This window comes from Ranitomeya variabilis, chromosome 3 (assembly GCF_051348905.1).
Source record: "Ranitomeya variabilis isolate aRanVar5 chromosome 3, aRanVar5.hap1, whole genome shotgun sequence".
Classification (NCBI taxonomy): Eukaryota; Metazoa; Chordata; class Amphibia; order Anura; family Dendrobatidae; genus Ranitomeya; species Ranitomeya variabilis.
In genome coordinates this window covers 93,768,993-93,789,235 of record NC_135234.1, presented here as the reverse complement: position 1 = coordinate 93,789,235, position 20,243 = coordinate 93,768,993, and the positions used below count along the sequence as shown (strand labels likewise).

At 41.2% G+C, this 20,243-nt stretch overlaps 1 protein-coding gene across 2 annotated transcripts in view; it reads left to right on the top strand.

The window, feature by feature from the left end:
* Positions 1-19,888, top strand: part of WSCD1 (WSC domain containing 1) — a 428,603-nt gene extending 408,715 nt beyond the window's left edge. For both annotated transcript variants that reach the window (XM_077294396.1, XM_077294397.1), the window contains 3 exons: positions 11,345-11,509; positions 13,832-14,032; positions 16,037-19,888. In XM_077294396.1, coding sequence (XP_077150511.1) covers positions 11,345-11,509; positions 13,832-14,032; positions 16,037-16,389 — 719 coding nt within the window. In that variant the 3' untranslated portion in view covers positions 16,390-19,888. The remainder of the gene's footprint in view (positions 1-11,344; positions 11,510-13,831; positions 14,033-16,036) is intronic.
* The last annotated feature ends 355 nt before the right edge of the window (positions 19,889-20,243 follow it).

Here is a 20,243-nt window from a genome sequence, read left to right as displayed (position 1 = left end):
ACCACTTTAAACCCCCAAGTGCTTCACAGAAGTTTATAACGCACAGCCGTGAAAATAAAAAATAATTTTTCTTTCCTCAAAAATTATTTTTAGCCCTCAATTTTTTATTTTCACGAGAGTAACAGGAGAAATTGGACCCCAAAAGTTAATGTCCAGTTTGTCCTGAGTACGCAGATACCCCATATGTGTGGGTGAACCACTGTTTTTGCACACGTCGGAGCTCAGAAGGGAAGTAGTGACGTTTTGGAATGCAGACTTTGATGGAATGGTCTGCGGGCGTCACGTTGCATTTGCAGAACCCCTAATGTGCCCAAACAGTAGAAACCCCCCACAAGTGACCCCATTTTGGAAACTAGACCCCCCAAGGATCTTATCTAGATGTGTGGTGGGCACTTTGAACCCCAAGTGCTTCACAGAAGTTTATAACGCAGAGCCGTGAAAATAAAAAATCATTTTTCTTTCCTCAAAAATTATGTTTTAGCAAGCATTATATTTTCACAAAGGGAACAGGAGAAATTGGACCCCAAGAGTTGCTGCCCAGTTTGTCCTGAGTATGCTGGTACCCCATATGTGGGAGTAAACCACTGTTTGGGCACACGTCGGGGCTCAGAATGGAAGTAGTGACGTTTTGAAATGCAGACTTTGATGGAATGGTCTGCGGGTGTCACGTTGCGTTTGCAGAGCCCCTGATGTGCCTAAACAGTAGAAAACCCCAACAAGTGACCCCATTTTGGAAACTAGACCCCCCAAGGAACTTATCTAGACATGGGTAAGCACTTTGAACCCCCAAGTGCTTCACAGAAGCTTACAATGCAGAGCCATGAAAATAAAAAATCATTTTTCTTTCCTCAAAAATTATGTTTTAGTAAGCAATTTTTTAGTTTCACAAGGGTAACAGGAGAAGTGGACCCCAATATTTGTTGTCCAGTTTGTCCTGAGTACGCTGATACCCCATATGTGGGGGTAAACCACTGATTGGGCACATGTTGGGGCTCGGAAGGGAAGTAGTGACGTTTTGAAATGCAGACTTTGATGGAATGGTCTGCGGGCATTACGTTGCGTTTGCAGAGCCCCTGATGTGCCTAAACAGTAGAAACCCCCCACAAGTGACCCCATTTTAGAAACTAGACCCCCTAAGGAACTAGATGTGTGGTGAGCACTTTGAACCCCCAAGTGCTTCACAGAAATTTATAATGCAGAGCCGTGAAAATAAAAAATCATTTTTCTTTCCTCAAAAATTATGTTTTAGCAAGCAATTTTTTATTTTTGCAAGAGTAACAGGAGAAATTGGACCCCGATAGTTGTTGCCCAGTTTGTCCTGAGTATGCTGGTACCCCATATGTGGGGGTAAACCACTGTTTGGGCGCACGCCAGGGCTCGGAAGGGAGGGAGCACCATTTGACTTTTTGAACTCAAGATTGGCTGGAATCAATGGTGGCGCCATGTTGCGTTTGGAGACCCCTGATGTGCCCAAACAGTGGAAACCCCTCAATTCTAACTACAACACTAACCCCAACACACCCCTAACCCTAATCCCAACTCTAGCCATAACCCTAATCACAACCCTAACCCCAACACACCCCTAACCACAACCCTAACCCCGACACACCCCTAACCCTAATCCCAACCCTAACCCTAATCCCAACCCTAACCACAACCCTAACCCCAACCATAACCCCAACACACCCCTAACCATAACCCTAACCACAAGCCTAATCTTAACCCTATTTCCAACCCTAGCCCTAATTCCAACCCTAACTCTAATTCCAACCCTAACCCTAAGGCTATGTGCCCGCGTTGCGGATTCGTGTGAGATTTTTCTGCACCATTTTTGAAAAATCTGCAGGTAAAATGCACTGCATTTTACCTGCGAAATTACTGCGGATTTCCAGTGTTTTTTATGCGGATTTCACCTGCGGATTCCTATTGATGAACAGGTGTAAAACGCTGCGGAATCCGCACAAAGAATTGACATGCTGCGGAAAATACAATGCAGCGTTGCCGCGCTGTATTTTCCGCACCATGGGCACAGCGGATTTGGTTTTCCATAGGTTTACATGGTACTGTAAACGTGATGGAAAACTGCTACGAATCCGCAGCGGCCAATCCGCTGCAGATCTGCAGCCAAATCCGCACCGTGTGCACATAGCCTAATTCTAACCCTAACCCTAATTCTAACCCTAACCCTAGCCCTAACCCTAACCCTAGTTCTAACCCTAACCCTAGTTCTAACCCTAATGGAAATATAAATGTAAATATATTTTCTTTATTTTAATATTGTCCCTACCTATGGGGGTGATAAAGGGAGGTCATTTACTATATTTTTTATTTTGATCACTGTGATAGGTTTTATCACAGTGATCAAAATGTACCTGGAACAAATCTGTGCATGCGCCCGCCATTTTGGAAGATGGCGGCACCCATGGAGCAGACGGACGGACACTGGGAGGTTCGGTAAGTATGAGGGGGGATCAGAGCACGGGGGGATCGGAGCATGGGGGGTGGGATCGGAGCACGGGGGGAGGGATCAGAGCACGGGGGAGCAGACAGGAGGACGGGGGAGCGGACAGGCAGACGGAGGGGAGTGGAGCTCAGTACAGAGGACTGGGGAGGAGATCAGTGGTAGTGGCGGGGGGCAGATCAGGGTTTCCAGCCATGGCCGATGATGTTGTAGCATCGGCCATGGCTGGATTGTAATATTTCACTAGTTTTCATAGGTGAAATATTACAAATCGCTCTGTTGGCTGTTTCACTTTCAACAGCCAATCAGAGCGATCGTAGCCACGGGGGGTGAAGCCACCCCCCTGGGCTGAAGTACCACTCCCCCTGTCCCTGCAGATGGGGTGAAATTGGAGTTAACCCTTTCACCCGATCTGCATGGACGCGATCATTCTGTGACACAGCATATGCGTCACAGGTCGGATTGGCACCGACTTTCATGACGCATACGCTGTGTCACAGGTTGGGAAGGGGTTAATCATTCAACAGGCACAATGTATATTTTTATATATTAAGGGGCACAGTGTACAGGGTGGGTAATTTATATGGATAAACCTAAATTAAATGGGAATGGTTGGTGATATCAAATTCCTGTTTGTAAATAACTCATGAAAGAATAAAGCTACATAAAAACCAAGCACATCATTGTTTTTCTTGTGGAATTCTCAATAAGTTTTATGTGTCGTATGACCCTTTTCCCATTGAAAAAAATAAAGTTGTATCCAAAATGGCATACTTCAAAATGGCCACCATGGTCACCACCCATCGTGAAAAGTTTTTCCCCTACCATATACTAATGTGCTACAAACAGGAAGTTGATATCTCCAACCATTTCCATTTTATTTAGGTGCATCCATAGAAATGGCCCACCCTGTATATTTTAATACAAAATAAAGGGACACAGTGCATTTTTTTCTTTATAATTATGAGGCGTGGTGTATTTTTTCTATATATTGAAGGGGTAAAGTGTATTTGATTTTAATTCAGGAGGCATAGTAAAAAGTTTTTAATTTTCAGGGTTCACAGTGTATGTTTTTATACAGTATTTAGGGGGCATGGTGAATATTGTGATATATTCAAGGAGTATATATTTTTTTCTATTCATAATTGGAAGGGCTTTTTTTAGATAATATATTTTTGTTTCATTGCCACTGGTGTTTAAAAGGATGAATAAAAAATGGTAGTTTAGGTGGTGGTAACATATAGAGTTGTGTTGGCCAATGAAAGGCATCTACTCTAGAACATTTAATGAGATTATTAACAATACTGTACCATTAGAATATGAGGGTTTAGCCTAGAAGCAATACATGGGGGGTGTTTTCCATGACAGCATGATCTTAGATTAGTTTGATCATGCAAATCATTATGGTTACCCCAATTAAGATGGCTCAACTGCACTCGAAGAACAGCTTTGCTTTTGTCCATTACATCAAAAGTATTGATTTGTTAAATAATGGCTAGCTGACACATTATCACCTTCGTGTTTTCAGCAGATGAAATACTCATACAGTGACACAAGAGCCTTCCCCGTGAAGCTCCAGTATTTAATAATTCATACATCCTTAGGCATAGCTGCTTGTTCTCTGAATTATCATATGAGTTCTGCTGAGCCTGAACTGGATTTCTTGTCCTGCTGGGAAAAAGAATGAATTTGCTAATAAACAATTGGAATGGGTCACAGGGCCTCTTGTTATTCTAACATGTTGAAACATAAAAATGTGCTTCATGTTTTTAAATGATGTGTTGATGACCTTAATGAAGAAGTCCATTCTCTGAATATAATTCTCACCATAGACTACAAAATACTGAAAAAAATATGCAGTACGGAGAGTACACGTAAAATAGATACATGCTTGTAATTCTAGCTCATCCCAAACACTTGTTTCAAGCTTAGAACTAAGTAGATGGAAGTCATAATGAAAGCAAATAATGGATTTGTTTTCCATTTGAAGATGAAAAAATAGCACATTTGCCCCAAAATATCAGAGAACAAATATTAAAGTCTGCACACTCATGCGTCGATTAATAAGATGACTTTTTATTGTGGAGTAAAAGGGTTACTGACTGTATCCAACTGCTACTATTGCTGTATACACATCAATCCCTTTACTCCAATAAGGTATTTATTTGCCAAACTGACACTTATTCAAGTAGGAACTTTTGTCCTGCAGTGTTGCATATGCTAATGAGACAGGCAAGTCCAGTTGGATGTCTCTCAGCCAGACTAGTCCTGCCATGAATCTTCTTATCACACCTCCTTGGGTGATATTGACATTCCCTTTTATGGTTGGACAATTATTCAAACTGTCAATCACAGCTAGGAAGGCTTGAATAGAAAATCTGAGGCAGGACAAGTCCAAGGAAGAGATGGTCCACCAGACTACTCCTGCCTCCTTACCATATGCAACACTGCAGGAGTAAAGTTAATATTTAAATGATTGTTGCTCTAGTATGGCACATCAGACACCTTTGTGGAATACTGGAATAAAGGAATTGCTGTGTATACAACTTTACTAGTGATTGGAAATAGTCTGGGAACTTTATGGGTTGCCTTTAAAGGGAACCTGTCACCTAAATTTGGCGGGACAGGTGTGCGGTCATATGGGCAGGGTTTTTGGGTGTTTGATTCACCCTTTCCTTACCCGCTGGCTGCATGCTGGCCGCATTATTGGATTGAAGTTCATGCTGTGTCCTCCGTAGTACATGCCTGCGCAAGGCAAGATTGCATTGCGCAGGCGTGTACTACAGAGGACACAGCATGAACTTCAATCCAATATTGCGGCCAGCATGCAGCCAGCGGGTAAGGAAAGGGTGAATCAAACACCCGAAAACCCCACCCATATGACCGCAAACCTGTCCCGCCAAATTCAGGTGACAGGTTCCCTTTAAATAACCAGATAAATTTTGCCTGATGATGTCCATCTTTCCATTTTCTAACTACAGTAAAAGTCTGCTTGTTCTCCACAACTATCTATCTATCTATCTATCTATCTATCTATCTATCTATCTATCTATCTATCTATCTATCATTGTGGCTGAAGGCTGAAAGTGTTAGCAGCCTTGAAATTGCTCCAGAAAATGAAGTATTTGTCCCAGAAAATTATGTTTTGTTATGCATGTTTATTTCCTTTGTGTGTATTTGAACAGCACAAAAAAAAACAGAGAAAAAAAGGAAAATTGGATGTAATTTCACATAGAACCCAAAAAATGGCCCGGACAAAATTGTTGGCACATTTCCAATATTGTTCAAACTCGCCTAAGGAAAGTAACAGGTGTGGGCAATATGAAAATCACACCTGAAAACAGATCAAAAGGGGAGAAGTTGACTCAATCTTTACATTGTGTGTCTGTGTGTGCCACACTAAGCATTGAGAACAGAAAGCGGAGAAGAGAACTGTCTGAGGACTTGAGAACCAAAATTGTTGAAATATGTCAACCACCTCAAGATTACAAGTCCATCTCCAAAGATCTTAATGCTCCTTTGTCCATGGTACACAACATAATCAAGACTTTTACAACCCATGCCACTGTAGCTAATCTCCCTGGACGTGGACAGCTGTGTCCCCTCCGTGGGACTCCACATGACAATATAGTTTATTACATCATCATCCATATTAATGCAACTGTGGAGCAGTTGTGCTCAACCACCACCAGGGGGCGATGTTATTGGAAAAAGGGATGCACTTACTGTGTAGCACTTCGGTGCAGAAGTGCAGGCCGCCACCAGGAGGCGGCAGAGTAGTCATACAGGCCAAAGTCAGCAACAAACAGGGAAATGAAGTACCAGAGGTCACAGCAAAGCACCAGGTCAGAGACGAGCCAAAAGTCAGAGCCAGATGGGAGGGTGGTATCCAAAACGTGAGACGGAAAGAGGAATCAAGCTACAAGCCAGAGGGTCAAAAGCCAGTCGGGGAACACAGTACCAGAGACAGAAAAACGGGAGGCAGAATTCAGAGTTCAAGACGAGTCATACACTGTAGGGAAAACACCAAACGTACACTGAGTCAGGGATAAGGAACAGGTTAGACACACACACGGGAAGTCAGAGGCAGAAGGATCACTAGGGTATACAGATCAGCTTCTCTAGCCTGGAAGCATGAACTATGACTGACAAAGGCTACCTAAAACTAAAACAGCACCAACAAACAGCCACCCAAGAATCAAAGTGAGGTAGGAAAGTCAACCCCTCCATGACCAGGCCGGGGAAAGAGAAGCAAGAAGCAAACCATGACCTGGATCATGACACATATAGTCATACAGTACTAAATTTAATTTGCAGGGTAAATAAATAACTTTTCTTTACTAGTAGTGATACCAGCTTAAAAAAGGTTTATCTGCAGCGATTTCCATGGGCTAAACCCTTTCATTTTAAAAGGAACCTGACAGTAGATTAATACTCTCTGAATCATGAGCGGCACAAGTCAGATTTAGTTATTGCAGCCATGAATGCTTTCCTAGGAAACTCTGCATTATTTAAAAGAAAACGTACTTTCAAATCCATCTAGGTGTTTTTGATGACCAGTCCGAGGCATGTCCCCAGTGGCTCTTTCCTGCCCAGGTCTCTGGCACTGACAGTTCTCTTCCTATACACATATATACAGTTACCTGTTATTCATGTAGAGCAGGGCTGGGAGAAAACACCGGGGACCTGCTTCGTGTCCAAGTCAAATATACCCAACTATGATAACCCAAGGTAAAACATACACTCCTACAAAAACGCAACCAGTGTCTGATAGTTGCTCCTTTGGCACAGGCAGTATGAATGTACTCAGCCAGTTATCTTAACTATAGTATTTTCAATGGGACCCACTGATAGCCTCTTTGTGTGAAGAAGAAGGATGTTTGAGCCAGAGCATTGCTTAGCAATTGATCTCTTTACTGGTAAGCTACGGTAGTTTATGCATACAGCAAGTGAAATTTCTATTGTAAAAACGTTAAACAAAATTGACAAGTCTGTCAAGTTCAACATGTTATATTCCTGCTACATTGCTCCGGGGAACAGAGCGAAAGAATCTAGAAAGATTAATGAAACAAAGTTTTTCTGGCAGATTTTTATGCCATTCTCAAGTTTTATCTTATTTTCAGTGTATGCATGATATCTCTGTAAAGCTTGTCTACTTCTATAGAAGTAAAGCTGTAATGTCTCACACGGTAAATACATTATCATATCATTTAATAGAATGTGATTTAATTTATTCCAAAAAAACTACAGATGTAGAAAGGGAACAATGCTGTTTGTTCATATCTTATTTTGTTTCCTGCTTTTACAGTAAAATTATAAATATGGAAATGTTTCTTCAATTTAGCCAAAGCTGATGGGTGATTTCAAATGTCTGTTAACCCCTTAATGAAGCACTCCAATAATTGTTGTGTGTAATGTAGTGCGTGTTAAGATCGGCATCGTTCCCAATTTCCAGTGCTGCTCCAGTCCTCTCTTGGGTGACATATCTTTTATTCTAACTCCTAACTTACACTAGAGTCCATGTGTGATCTGGAAGTAGCTTTTATAATGTAAGTCTATGGAGCATTCAAAAATGGCTCCAAAGATGGTCACTGTGAAGTCTTTATCAAGATCAAGGCTGTATCATTATATTTTACACTGAAAATGTTGATTTAAGCTGTGGGAGGTGTGGTCTTCATTTTCCAATGTGTTGCTGCCTGCTTATGATTGGTCAGTGTCATACAGGGTGCAGTACATTTCTTTGGTTAAACCTGCCTGATAACACCAATTTGGACTTAAGAAATGTTAACTGATTAGGAACCAAGTCATTTGATTGCTAATATTTCCGCAATGGAGAAGAGATCTAAAAATTAAAAAAGAAAAAACTAATATTTTATTCCACTCTGCAGCCACTATTATATCATGTGTCTAGTTCAACATGAAAAATTTGGTGAAAAATCCTCTTTAATTGATATAGTGATCCTAGCAATAATAATACTTATAATAAGATTAAGAATAGTAATAATAAAATAAAACCGCACAGACAGATGTGATCACATTCATTTTGTAATTACTGTAGTATTAGCATCACTATTAAAAAGTATCTGGGACTTTAAAAAAAAGCACTCTAACTTTTTTCATTAAACCTGTGTAATGTAGTAAAGTGTCAGTGTGTTAATATACTTACTGATCCTCACGTTCTCTATTATTCATCTCGTCTGAGACTTGTGATGGCTCTTCTGATTTCCCGCCACACATATGGGTCTAAACGTGAGCCGGAAGTAGCTATTACAGTGTAAGCCTCTGATGCTCCAGAATGAAATTCCATAGGCTAACAGTGTAAACAAGTCTAATAGGTATGTCTCACAATATTAGAATATCATCAAAAAGTTAATTTATTTCAGTTCTTCAATACAAAAAGTGAAACTCACATTTTATATAGAGTTATTGCAAACAGTGATCTATTTCAAGTGTTTATTTCTGCTAATGTTGATGATTATGGCTTACAGCCAATGAAAACCCAAAAGTCATTATCTCAGTAAATTAGAAAACGTTATAACACCAGCTTGAAAAATGATTTTAAAATCCTAAATGTTGGCCTGCTGAAATCTATGTTCAGTAAATGCACTCAATACTTCTTCTGGGCTCCTTTTGCATCAGTTACTGCATCAATGCGGAGTGGCATGGAGGCGATCAGCCTATGGCATTGCTGAGGTGTTATGGAGCCCAGGTTGCTTTGATAGCAGCCTTCAGCTCATCTGCTTTGTTGGGTCTGGTGTCGCTCATCTTCCTCTTGACAATAACTCATAGATTCTCTATGGAGTTAAGGTCAGGCAAGTCGGCTGGCCAATTAAGCACAGTGATATTGTTGTTTTTAAACCAGGTATTGGTACTTTTGGCAGTGTAGACAGGTGCCAAGTCCTGCTGGAGAATGAAATTTCCATCTCCAGAAAGAAGCATGAAGTGCTCTAAAATTTCACACCAGCAGATGACACGGCTCCTCAAACCATTACTGATTGTGGAAACTTCACACTAGACCTCAAGCAGCTTGGACTGTGTGCCTCTCCACTCATCCTCCAATCTCTGGGACCTTGATTTCCAAATGAAATGCAAAATTTACTTTCATCTGAAAACAACATCTTAGACCACTGAGCAACAGTCCAGTTCTTTTTCTCCTTGGCCCAGGCTTTAATGACCCAAATGTCATAAAATGATAAATGATCTATTACTTCTCAATGGAATTTACAGAGAGTTCAGATCACTGGCAGACAGAGGAAAGGGCCAAGAACAATATATGGGTCCTTTACATCCCAAGAGCTCCTAAAAATGCAAAATTTCACCTGCTTTGGAGGTAGAAATTGGCCCCCCTTACCTCTTGGGCCCCTGTGCGTCTGCACAGTTTGCACCCATGATATGTGCGCTTGTGGTTCAGATTTTTCTTTAAACTGTAAATAGATAAAATCCAACATAATGTGAAGCCATCACACAGTTCAATTAAAAGGAAGGTTTTATTATGCTCACAAACTTTCAGATAAACTGCACTCAATAAAAAAGAGGCTCCCTATGCCTCAGAAGATGTTGAGGGTGAAATCTAAATTCAGTCAACTGCAAGGCGTTCCACTTTATTGCTGAGCTCATTTTTAGGAAAATTTGTAGTGTTGAGCGATACCTTCTGATATGCAAAGGTATCGGTATCGGATTGGATCGGCCGATATCCAAAAAATATCGGATATCGCCGATACCGATACCCGATACCAATGCATATCAATGGGACACAAAATATCGGAATGGTTCCCAGGGTCTGAAGGAGAGGAAACTCTCCTGCAGGCCCTGGGATCCATATTCATGTATAAAATAAAGAATAAAAATAAAAAATATTGATATACTCACCCCTCCGGCGGCCCCGGCTCTCACCGGTCCAAGCGTCTGCCTCCGTTCCTAAAAATGCAGGGAGTGAAGGACCTTCGATGATGTCGCAGCTTGTGATTGGTTGCGTGACCACTCATGTGACCGCTCACGCGACCAATCACAAGCCGCGACGTCATCGAAGGTCCTTCACTCCCTGCATTCTTAGGAACGGAGGCTGCCGGTTACACCGCTAAGGTCCAGGGTCCGCCGGACGGGTGAGTATATCCATATTTTTTATTTTTATTATTTATTTTTTACATGAATATGGATCCCAGGGCCTGAAGGAGAGTCTCCTCTCCTCCAGACCCTGGGAACCATACGCACCGCACACTTCCGATTCCGATTTCCGATATCGCAAAAATATCGGAACTCGGTATCGGAATTCCGATACAGCAAATATCGGCCGATACCCGATATTTGCAGTATCGGAATGCTCAACTCTATTTGTGAGTAATCAATAAAACCTTTCTATAAGTGAATTTTGGGATGGTTTTACACCATGTTGGATTTCACCCACTATTTAAACATTGGGTTTCCTGTACTTTATGTGAGATATTATGAGGACTGATCGAGCATCTATCAAATCATAAAATTTGTGCTGTCGGAACTCAGAAGAAAAGAGGTGAATTCACTGTGCAGGAGAATTGCACACATATGCACCACCGTACTGAGGCCTGAGTAACCCATGCATTTACTATGGTTGGAGGAGTAGTAAGATTTCCTATAGGACATTGTTTTTTGTAGTTCTTCTAGCCAACTTTGAGCATTGAGTCAATAACATTGTGACCCAAGAATTGTGTGTACTTTCTGCATCTCTATCACCTGCTTCATTGTGACTTACATAAAAACATCTTGACACTTCACACTCTCAATCCACTTTGTCAATATGTTAAGAGTGGTCTTGACATAGAGCTCCAGGTAGCATAATATTTTAAGTGCTACGTTTTAGACAACAGTTTATATAACTTGTTATATTTCCCTATTCTTCTTTGAAAGATACTCGCTGTACAACAAGAAGATTTCTACCTACAAAGTCCAAAGTGTTTATTGCTTTGTCAAGTTTTCCCGGCGCCGGAAATACATGGGTGAGGCATCTCATAGAACATGCCACAGGATACTACACTGGAAGCTACTATTTTGATGGAACCTTGTACAATAAAGGTATATGTTAGAGATAAATAGCTGTTATATAACTGGTTAAAGGGAATCTGTCATTAAAATCAAACCTCATATCTCCAACCTACTTATATGGACATGTAAGTCTTTGAAAGTTAAATCCATTAATACCTTTTATATCTACTATTTGCTGCTGAATTCTTGAGCAATCCATCTTTACATTTGTATGCAAATGATATATTAAGTGCTCTGGGTGTGACAGAGCACTTCTGGAGTATCTGCCTCCCGAGTTTGTAATCTCGGTCTAGAACGAGCCTCTTTAGCACTAGGCAACGAAACTATACAGTGAGTTAACCTTCAAGCTACAGAACTTACTACTACAGGCACAGAAAGTCCTCTGTTGTGCACCATTATTATCATTATTATTATCTTATTTGCATATTTATTAAAACACTAATTTTTCAGGAAAGCAACAACAGATAGAAGATGTAAAGGTGTCAATGGATTTAGTTTTCAAAGAGCTGTATGCCCACATATCTGGGTTGGAAAGGGGGTGGGACTGATCTTACTGAATCTTTTCTTTTTTGTAAAGATTCCCCATAAGCATTGAAATCTTGCAGTCGCTATTGAATGCAGGATGCATAATTTCATCTGTTATCTTGCTACTAATGTGTGTTAGGTGCTGGGATTCTCCTAGTGCACGGGGTAGATCCCAAGCGTTGCCTGCCTCTGCAGTCTCCCATTCTGCTTCGGCCTCAGTGGGAGCTGCTCAGCATAGACCTCGGTCTCAGTGTCTTGCTCAGACTCATGCTGTTCGCTTGGTTACTGCTGGCTTGCCTGCCAAAGCTATAGTAACTAGTAATAGGCAGCGGCGATCAGGTGTTCCAGAGGTAAGTCCAGAAATAACCCTACTGAGCATGCTCGTGAGGTGGTCGGTCAGTCATTAGCTGGTCGGGTTACGTGGCAGTTCCGGGTTCATCCACAAGCAAGGTCCTGTCTGACTGGACTTGAACAGAAACGTATAAAAGGTTCCTGTCGGCACGCTAGTATCAACCTATGTTCAGGTGTGTGTGAACCTTGCAACTGTGTATTCAGTGTCAGCATGTGCTTAGGGTTGGCTGTAAACTGTTAGAATTCCAGCACCTCCAGAGAGGAGTTTGTGTGTATGGATTCATGGCCGGCAAATAGCCAGTAGAATTGCGGCACATCTGGAGAGGAGTTGTTTTGAGTGCTGTTGCTGACTGTTTGAACACTGCTTGCTACCTGCTCCGTTTGTGGGCTTCGATCTTCTGTGAAGTTAACAGGGATCATATCTAACGACTAGTGTTGAGCGATACCGTCCGATACTTGAAAGTATCGGTATCGGATAGTATCGGCCGATACCCGAAAAGTATCGGATATTGTCGATACTGATACCCGATATCAATACAAGTCAATGGGACACCAAGTATCGGAAGGTATCCTGATGGTTCCCAGGGTCTGAAGGAGAGGAAACTCTCCTTCAGGCCCTGGGATCCATATTACTTAGTAAAATAAAGAATTAAAATAAAAAATATTGATATACTCACCTCTCCGGAGGCCCCTGGACATCACCGCTGGTAACCGGCAGCCTTCTTTGCTTAAAATGAGCGCGTTTAGGGCCTTCCATGACGTCACGGCTTCTGATTGGTCACGTGCCGCTCATGTGACCGCCACGCGACCAATCACAAGCCGCGACGTCATTCTCAGGTCCTAAATTCCTAGAATGAGGAGTTTAGGGCCTGAGATGACGTCACGGCTTGTGATTGGTCGCGTGGCGGTTACATGAGCGGCACGCGACCAATCAGAAGCCGTGACGTCATGGAAGGCCCTAAACGCGCTCATTTTAAGCAAAGAAGGCTGCCGGTTACCAGCGGTGATGTCCAGGGGCCTCCGGAGAGGTGAGTATATCAATATTTTTTATTTTAATTCTTTATTTTACACAGTAATATGGATCCGATACCAATTCCCGATACCACAAAAGTATCGGATCTCAGTATCGGAATTCCGATACCGCAAGTATCGGCCGATACCCGATACTTGCGGTATCGGAATGCTCAACACTACTAACGACATATCTTTCTTTGCTGTGTGCGAATGACACAGCTCTATTGCTGTGCATGAGCTTCGTTACTTTGTGCGAGTGACACTACTATGTATGCTGTTCACTGAGTGACGTGTAACTCAGTGCAAGCTAGCAATCGCTAACTGCGTTCTCCACCATTGTTCACTAGCTGCAGCTTAACAATAGCACTTCATCATAATTTATATTTAGTGCGATCCACAAACCCTAACAATATGTTAGTATTGCCAATTTGTGACACTGATGAATTCTGTTTGGTTTCTCAGGCTTTAAAGGTGAGAAAGATCACTGGAGGAGTGGCCGGACAATATGTGTAAAAACTCATGAAAGTGGGAAGAGAGAGATTGAAATGTATGATTCCTCCATTCTATTGATTCGCAACCCTTACAAGGCACTAATGGCAGAGTTTAACAGAAAGTGTGCAGGACATCTAGGATATGCAACAGAGAAGCACTGGAAAAGTAAAGGTGAGATGTAAACTTTAAGGGGTTGTCCAGGACTTTTTTTTACTATGGGCCTAAAAACTAACAGGCAGGTGCTTGCTAACAGACACAACTACTAAGTGCTCTACCTAGTGCCTGATCAGAGCGGTCAGCGACCACTCTTGCAGGCGACTTAGCTGCTCCATGTCAAAAAGGCAACTATTCTTCTGGGCTGCTCTGTCGATGGGGAGTGACTGCCAATGTCAAGCTCCATCGGTGAGCTGGCTGTCAGTCAGCATGATGTCGGCAGTCATGCCCCGTCAATCGAGCAGAGTGGAAAAGAAGCTGGTGCTCTGTTGATGTGACATCAGGAGAAACTGCTGAATCGCCCACAGGAGCGGTTTATGACCACTCCGTGTCAGCAGAGATCGGTGGTGGGCACAACAGGCAGGTAGTTAGTAACTACCTAGCTATTGGTTCTCAGCCCTGTAGTAAAAATAAAAAATAGTCCAGGATAACCCTTCTAATATTAACGGCAATTCATTGGTTTTTATTGCCTTAGACAATACAAATTTAAAACGGCTTTGCCAAAAAGCTTTATTTTTGCTTTACTTTTATTTTACTTCATTCTTAGCTACTGAATATATATGTTAAACTCCTATTGTATGTCTTCATAGAAACTATAGACATAGTATGTCACTATACTCAGATTCTTAATTTTTCATTTGATCAACAAACTTTGACTTAGGTTTAACTTAATTGGACAGGAATATTTGAATTAAATGAGGCCAAACATTTCAATAGCAAGTGCTCTGTGGGCTCCCAATACTAATGCATAATAAACAGATAGGCCAGCTAGAGTTTAAATAACAATAAAATAACATATTGCACTAGCCACTCATCTGAACCTTCGACATCTTCCTACGAGTCTTCTGATGACTTCCAAAGGTTTATAGCACCTTTTCTCCTTTTCTCTCTTTGCCAGAGCTTCTGGTACCAGCTATGTTTCAATGCACTTGCTCTACCCCTCTTCATTATATTAAAGTATGCGTTGAAACCTAGCCAGAAGCACATTTAGAGAGGGAAGAGGAAACCAGCTGAGCTGAACAGGTGCCTTAGGAAGTCAGAGGAGGACCAGCGTAAGGCTACAACAGAAGGGACAGATGAGGGGCTATGTGAGTTTTCTAATTTATTGTTTATTAACCTCTTATTGGCCCATAAAAAGTCCATTAGAAAAGAGCTCAGCTGGCCAACATTTTGCTGAATTCATGCAAATCAAATTGACCAAAAATCAAGATTGACTTGGGAATTTCCAAATGAATTTAATTAGTTTAGAATTGATTTACTCATGCTTAGCATGCACCCTCTACCATATAAATGTATTGAACTAAGTCTTTTAGAATCTAAATTAGCATCTATAAAAGTCTATTTTAAGGTAGCAAAGCTAAACAAAGCATAGATTTGTACAGTAGTATCAACCATATCAAATGTCCAAGATAATTTGTAGTTAGTAGAGTTGATCAAATTTTTCAAAATTCAATTCTGATTATGATCGGCGGCGAATATTGTATTTGAAATATTCGCATAACAGAGCCGAACGTCATTGGAGTCAATGGGAGTAGAAGTGACCGCATTTGTTCGGAATCGATTGTCAAACGTAAATTCGGCACTAATAAAGTACCAATATGGCACAAATATGGCAAATTCAGATTCAGTGACCGATTCCAAACATATTCGCTCAACTGTAGTGATAAGCAAACGTGCTTGGATAAGGTGTTATACCAGTGACTTCGGGGTGCTCAAATAACATGTTCGAGTACCCAGGCTGCATATCTTGGAAATACTTGTATGTGTTGTGGCTGGCGAACAGCCACGAGACATGCAGCTGCTGGGACTCGAATAAATTATTCAAGCCCCCCGAAGTCACTTGGTTAGCACATGAGCATGCTCGGATAACACCTTATCTGAGCACGTTCACTCATCACTAGTAGTTATATCAATGCGCGAATTTAAAAAAATGAAATGTTGTTTTAATTTTTTTTTTTATAGAATGGCCAGAATTTGTTAACAGTTATGCATCATGGTGGGCTTCACATTCACTGGATTGGCTTCAGTATGGCAAGAAACTACTTGTTGTTCACTATGAAGACTTAAAGAAGGACCTTATTGTAAAGCTTAAAGAAATGGTGTCTTTCCTTGGTATTCCACTAAATGAGGATCGTCTTCTTTGTGTGGAGAACAACAAAGATGGGAATTTTAAGCGCATAAGTTCCCACCAGGCAGTTATGGATCCATTCAGTCAAGACATGAAAAGTACAATAGATGGATATATCAGGACGGTAGATGAAGCACTTAAGGCCAGAAACTTTACAGGCTTACCAGAGGAATATATGCCAAGATGATATCTGGAAAATAAGTAGACTTTGGTGATTCTAAGACTTTATACTCTACTGACAGCTGCAAAATCTCTCCACTATTCTACGTGCTTCTAAGAAACTCAATAGTGAAGTAGAAACAAAACACAGAATGGTAGAGACCTGGCTGTAAACCAAGGCTGATGCTCTTAGCATCTTTCTTTATATGTTCCTCCACTATACTGATGGCTCGGAGATGTGCTGTACACTTGTACACTGTGTTTTCTGGACCTGGTTCCTTTGTTGATGTGTGCTGCCTTCTAGCAATACTTTTAAGGAGTAGTTTCAAATATTGCTGAGCCAGAACTTGCAATGTGTCAGAATTTGCTTCTGTACAAAAAAAGAAAAAAAAAAACAAATAAAGGTCGGGAGCAGAAAGGGCATATTTTCATTAAAACATGGCTTGTGTGTATTTTTTTTCCAAGAAACAGAAAATTGAGTTGGGGGTCACAGTTGAGAGGTTGTGTAAAATGCTATTTTTTCAAGATGAGCAGAGAGTTAAGTTAATGTTATTTAGCTGTGTAAAGCAGGAGAGACAAACATATAAAGTAGAATCTGAAAAATCACTGGAAAACAAAGTATTAACTATAAATTATTTATACATACCCACAGGTAAAAAGCATATGTAAAGATTCACTGCCTGTTGGAACCAAGAAATTAACATTACAGTCTACAGTGTAGATATTTCAGAGGAAAATGGATGATAGAGGGCTGATGGAAGAAAATTTGTCATTAGAAATAAGTTGTAGTAGTATTATACATAGAAAATAAGGAGTAGGTCCTCATTCAGACGTCAGTTATTGTTCACTTACTCAAAAAAAGTGTCGTCAGTGTTTTATTAGTGATTTTCACATATGGAAAAGTAACTATGTAAATGGCAAAGCTTCACATTGCAGTGTTAGTTATGGATATCACATGGGCTATAAACGGATACCATCTGTTTGCTCTCCATGATTTTCATGGACCCATAGACTTGTATGTGTGGTTTTCATATGTGATGTTGATAAAAAATGGAAGTCTCCATTATTTTTTTGTGGACACGTTGTCCACAAAATAACATGGACATGTAAACAGCCGCAAAGACAATAATGGGTACTGTATATTTTCTATTGGTGAAAACGTAGATAAAACATGTATGTGAAATACTGACATCTGAATGAGGCCTAAAAGAAGGGGTGATTGCTTTTCATAATAGAAAATAATTGACAAAAACTGTGCTTACACTGTAAATTAAAGAGTCATGAACTTCATCCTGATTGCTCTGAACTAATCTATTCACAAGGAGCAGTCCACACAATTATTATTCTTATTATACATTTTTATAGCGCCATTTATTCCATGGCGCTTTACATGTGAAAATGGTGCAAATATAGACAAATACATTAAACATGAGCCAAAACTAGGCACATAGGTACATAAGGAGGGAGGACCGTGCCCGCGAGGGCTCACAGTCTGCACGGGATGGGTGAGATATACTAGGAGAGGGTAGAGCTGGTTGTGTGGCGGTTCAGTAGGTTGAGGATCACTGCAGGCTGTAGGCTTGTCGGAAAAGGTTCTTCAGGTTCTTTTTGAAGGTTTCTATGGTAGGTGAGTGTCTGATGTGTTGGGGTACAGAGTTCCCGAGTATGGGGAAAGCACTGGAGAAGTTTTGGATGCGGTTGTGGGAATAAGAGTTGAGAGGGGAGTAGAGAAGGAGATCTTGAGAGGTTGCGTGTAGGTAAGTACCGGGAGACTATGTCACAGATTTATGGAGGAAACAGGTTGTGGATAGCTTTGTATGTCATTGTAAGGTTTTTGAACTGAAGTCTCTGGGCGATAGGAAGCCAGTGAAGGGCTTGGCATAGGGGAGAGGCTGTGGAATAGTGGGGAGACAGGTAGATTAGTTGGGCAGCAGAGTGTAGGATGGATTGGAGTGGTGCCAGAGTGCTAGAGGGGAGGCCAGATAGTAGGAGGTTGCAGTAGTCAAGGAGGGAGAAAATAAGGCATGTACTAGTGTTTTTGTGGTGTCGTGGACAAGGAATGTGCGGATCCGAGAAATATTTTGAGACGTCAGGAGGAGGCAAGGGCTTGGATATGTGGCTTGAAAGAGAGGGCAGAGTCCAGGATCACCCTGAGGCACTGGGCAAGTGGGACTTGGGAAAGTGAGTAGCAATTGACATTGATGGATAGGTCTGGTGGAGAGGTAGAGTGAGATGGGGAAAGATGATGAATTCTGTTTTGTCCATGTTCAGTTTTAGAAAGCGAGCAGAAAAGAAGGCTGAAATAGCAGACAGACAGTGTGGGATTTGGTAAGTAAGGAGGTGAGGTCAGGTCCGGATAGGTAGATCTGTGTGTCATCGGCGTAGAGATGGTACTGCATACCGTGGGATTCTATGAGCTGTCCCAGGCCAAAGGTGTAGATGGAGAAGAGTAGGGGTCCTAGAACAGAGCCTTGAGGAACACCGACAGACAAGGGGCGAAGTGAGAAGGTGGCGTGGGGGAGGGAGACACTGAATGTTCGGTCTGTCAGTTATAACGAGATCCAGGATAGGGCCAAGTCTGTGATGCCAAGAGATGAGAGGATCTGTACATTGAAAGAACATCCCTTTTTAGCCACTTTAAAGACCCCATCAGCATGATTTTGAGAGTTAAAATAAAGACATGACCATAATATGGCTGTTTTACAGATTACGATGAATTGATACGTTTGGTGAAGAGATATACAGTACTTTGTGGTTTTTCTTCCATACCCTTTTGAAGTTTTTTGGTAGTGAGACTTCTGTGAAGAGGTGCAAGACTATGCATTAGGTTTTCTCCTCCTTTTCCTGTCCCCTCTGACTGCCTCAGGTGTTTGAATGACAGGTCACTGATTTTTCAGTGACCTACCTCCTGTTTGAAAATTACAACAACACTGTCATTGCCGCTGGTGAAGCATGCATAGATTGATTTCCCGGCTAGTCTGCAATAAAATGGTGCCATGAAGTAGCACATGAACAGATTGATATCTTGGCTCAATGATATCTCTGAGATCTTGGTTCAATAATGTCTTTTAGAGATACCCTTGAGTTGAGTTCTCTCCATTTTATTGAAGCACGGTTGGGAATCAATCAGCAATGATAACACCCACCTGAAATTTCAAACAGGTGGTTGGTCCCTGAAAAAGCAGTTCAAACACCTGTCATTCAAACATCAGAAAGCTGAACAACAACAAAGTAGATTTTTTCGCCAAATGTATCAGTTTAATCTATCAGTCCTATTACTACCATATAGTTACTTTAACTTGCAAAATTATTCTGACAGGTTCTCTTTAAGGCCTCTCCATGCTTTCTTTTTTCTTTTCCTTTTTGCCTTCCACGTGTCATAACTTTATTTTCTTTTTCCATCTACTTAGTTGAATGAGGACTTGTCTTTTTGTGCAATAAATTGTAGTATCAATAGACACCATTCATTTTGCCATATAATGTAAGGAAAAATTTGAAAACAATTCTAAGTGAGGTGAAATAATAAAAAAAAAATACCAGCAATTCTGACATTGTCTTTTAAACTTTGTTTCTAGGATGATGTATCTATGATAAAAATGACCTGGTAAACTGGTAGCCATCAAAATTCCACCACTCTCGGTGTCCTATGGTTGATGTGAATGACAGTTCTGCCACCCTGTAGGATTGAGGGATGGCTGAGCTGTCAGGATTGTAAGTGCCGGCTCTACCGCCAAATCTGAGGCAGAGGTATGAGTATTATGAATGACAGCTCTGCCATCCTATCTGTCTGGGTCTGTGGGAGCTCCTACATGTGTCATACGTTCTGGACACTCAAGAGCTATTTAACACTCAATGATCAGACCATTGACAATTGTAGCTTTG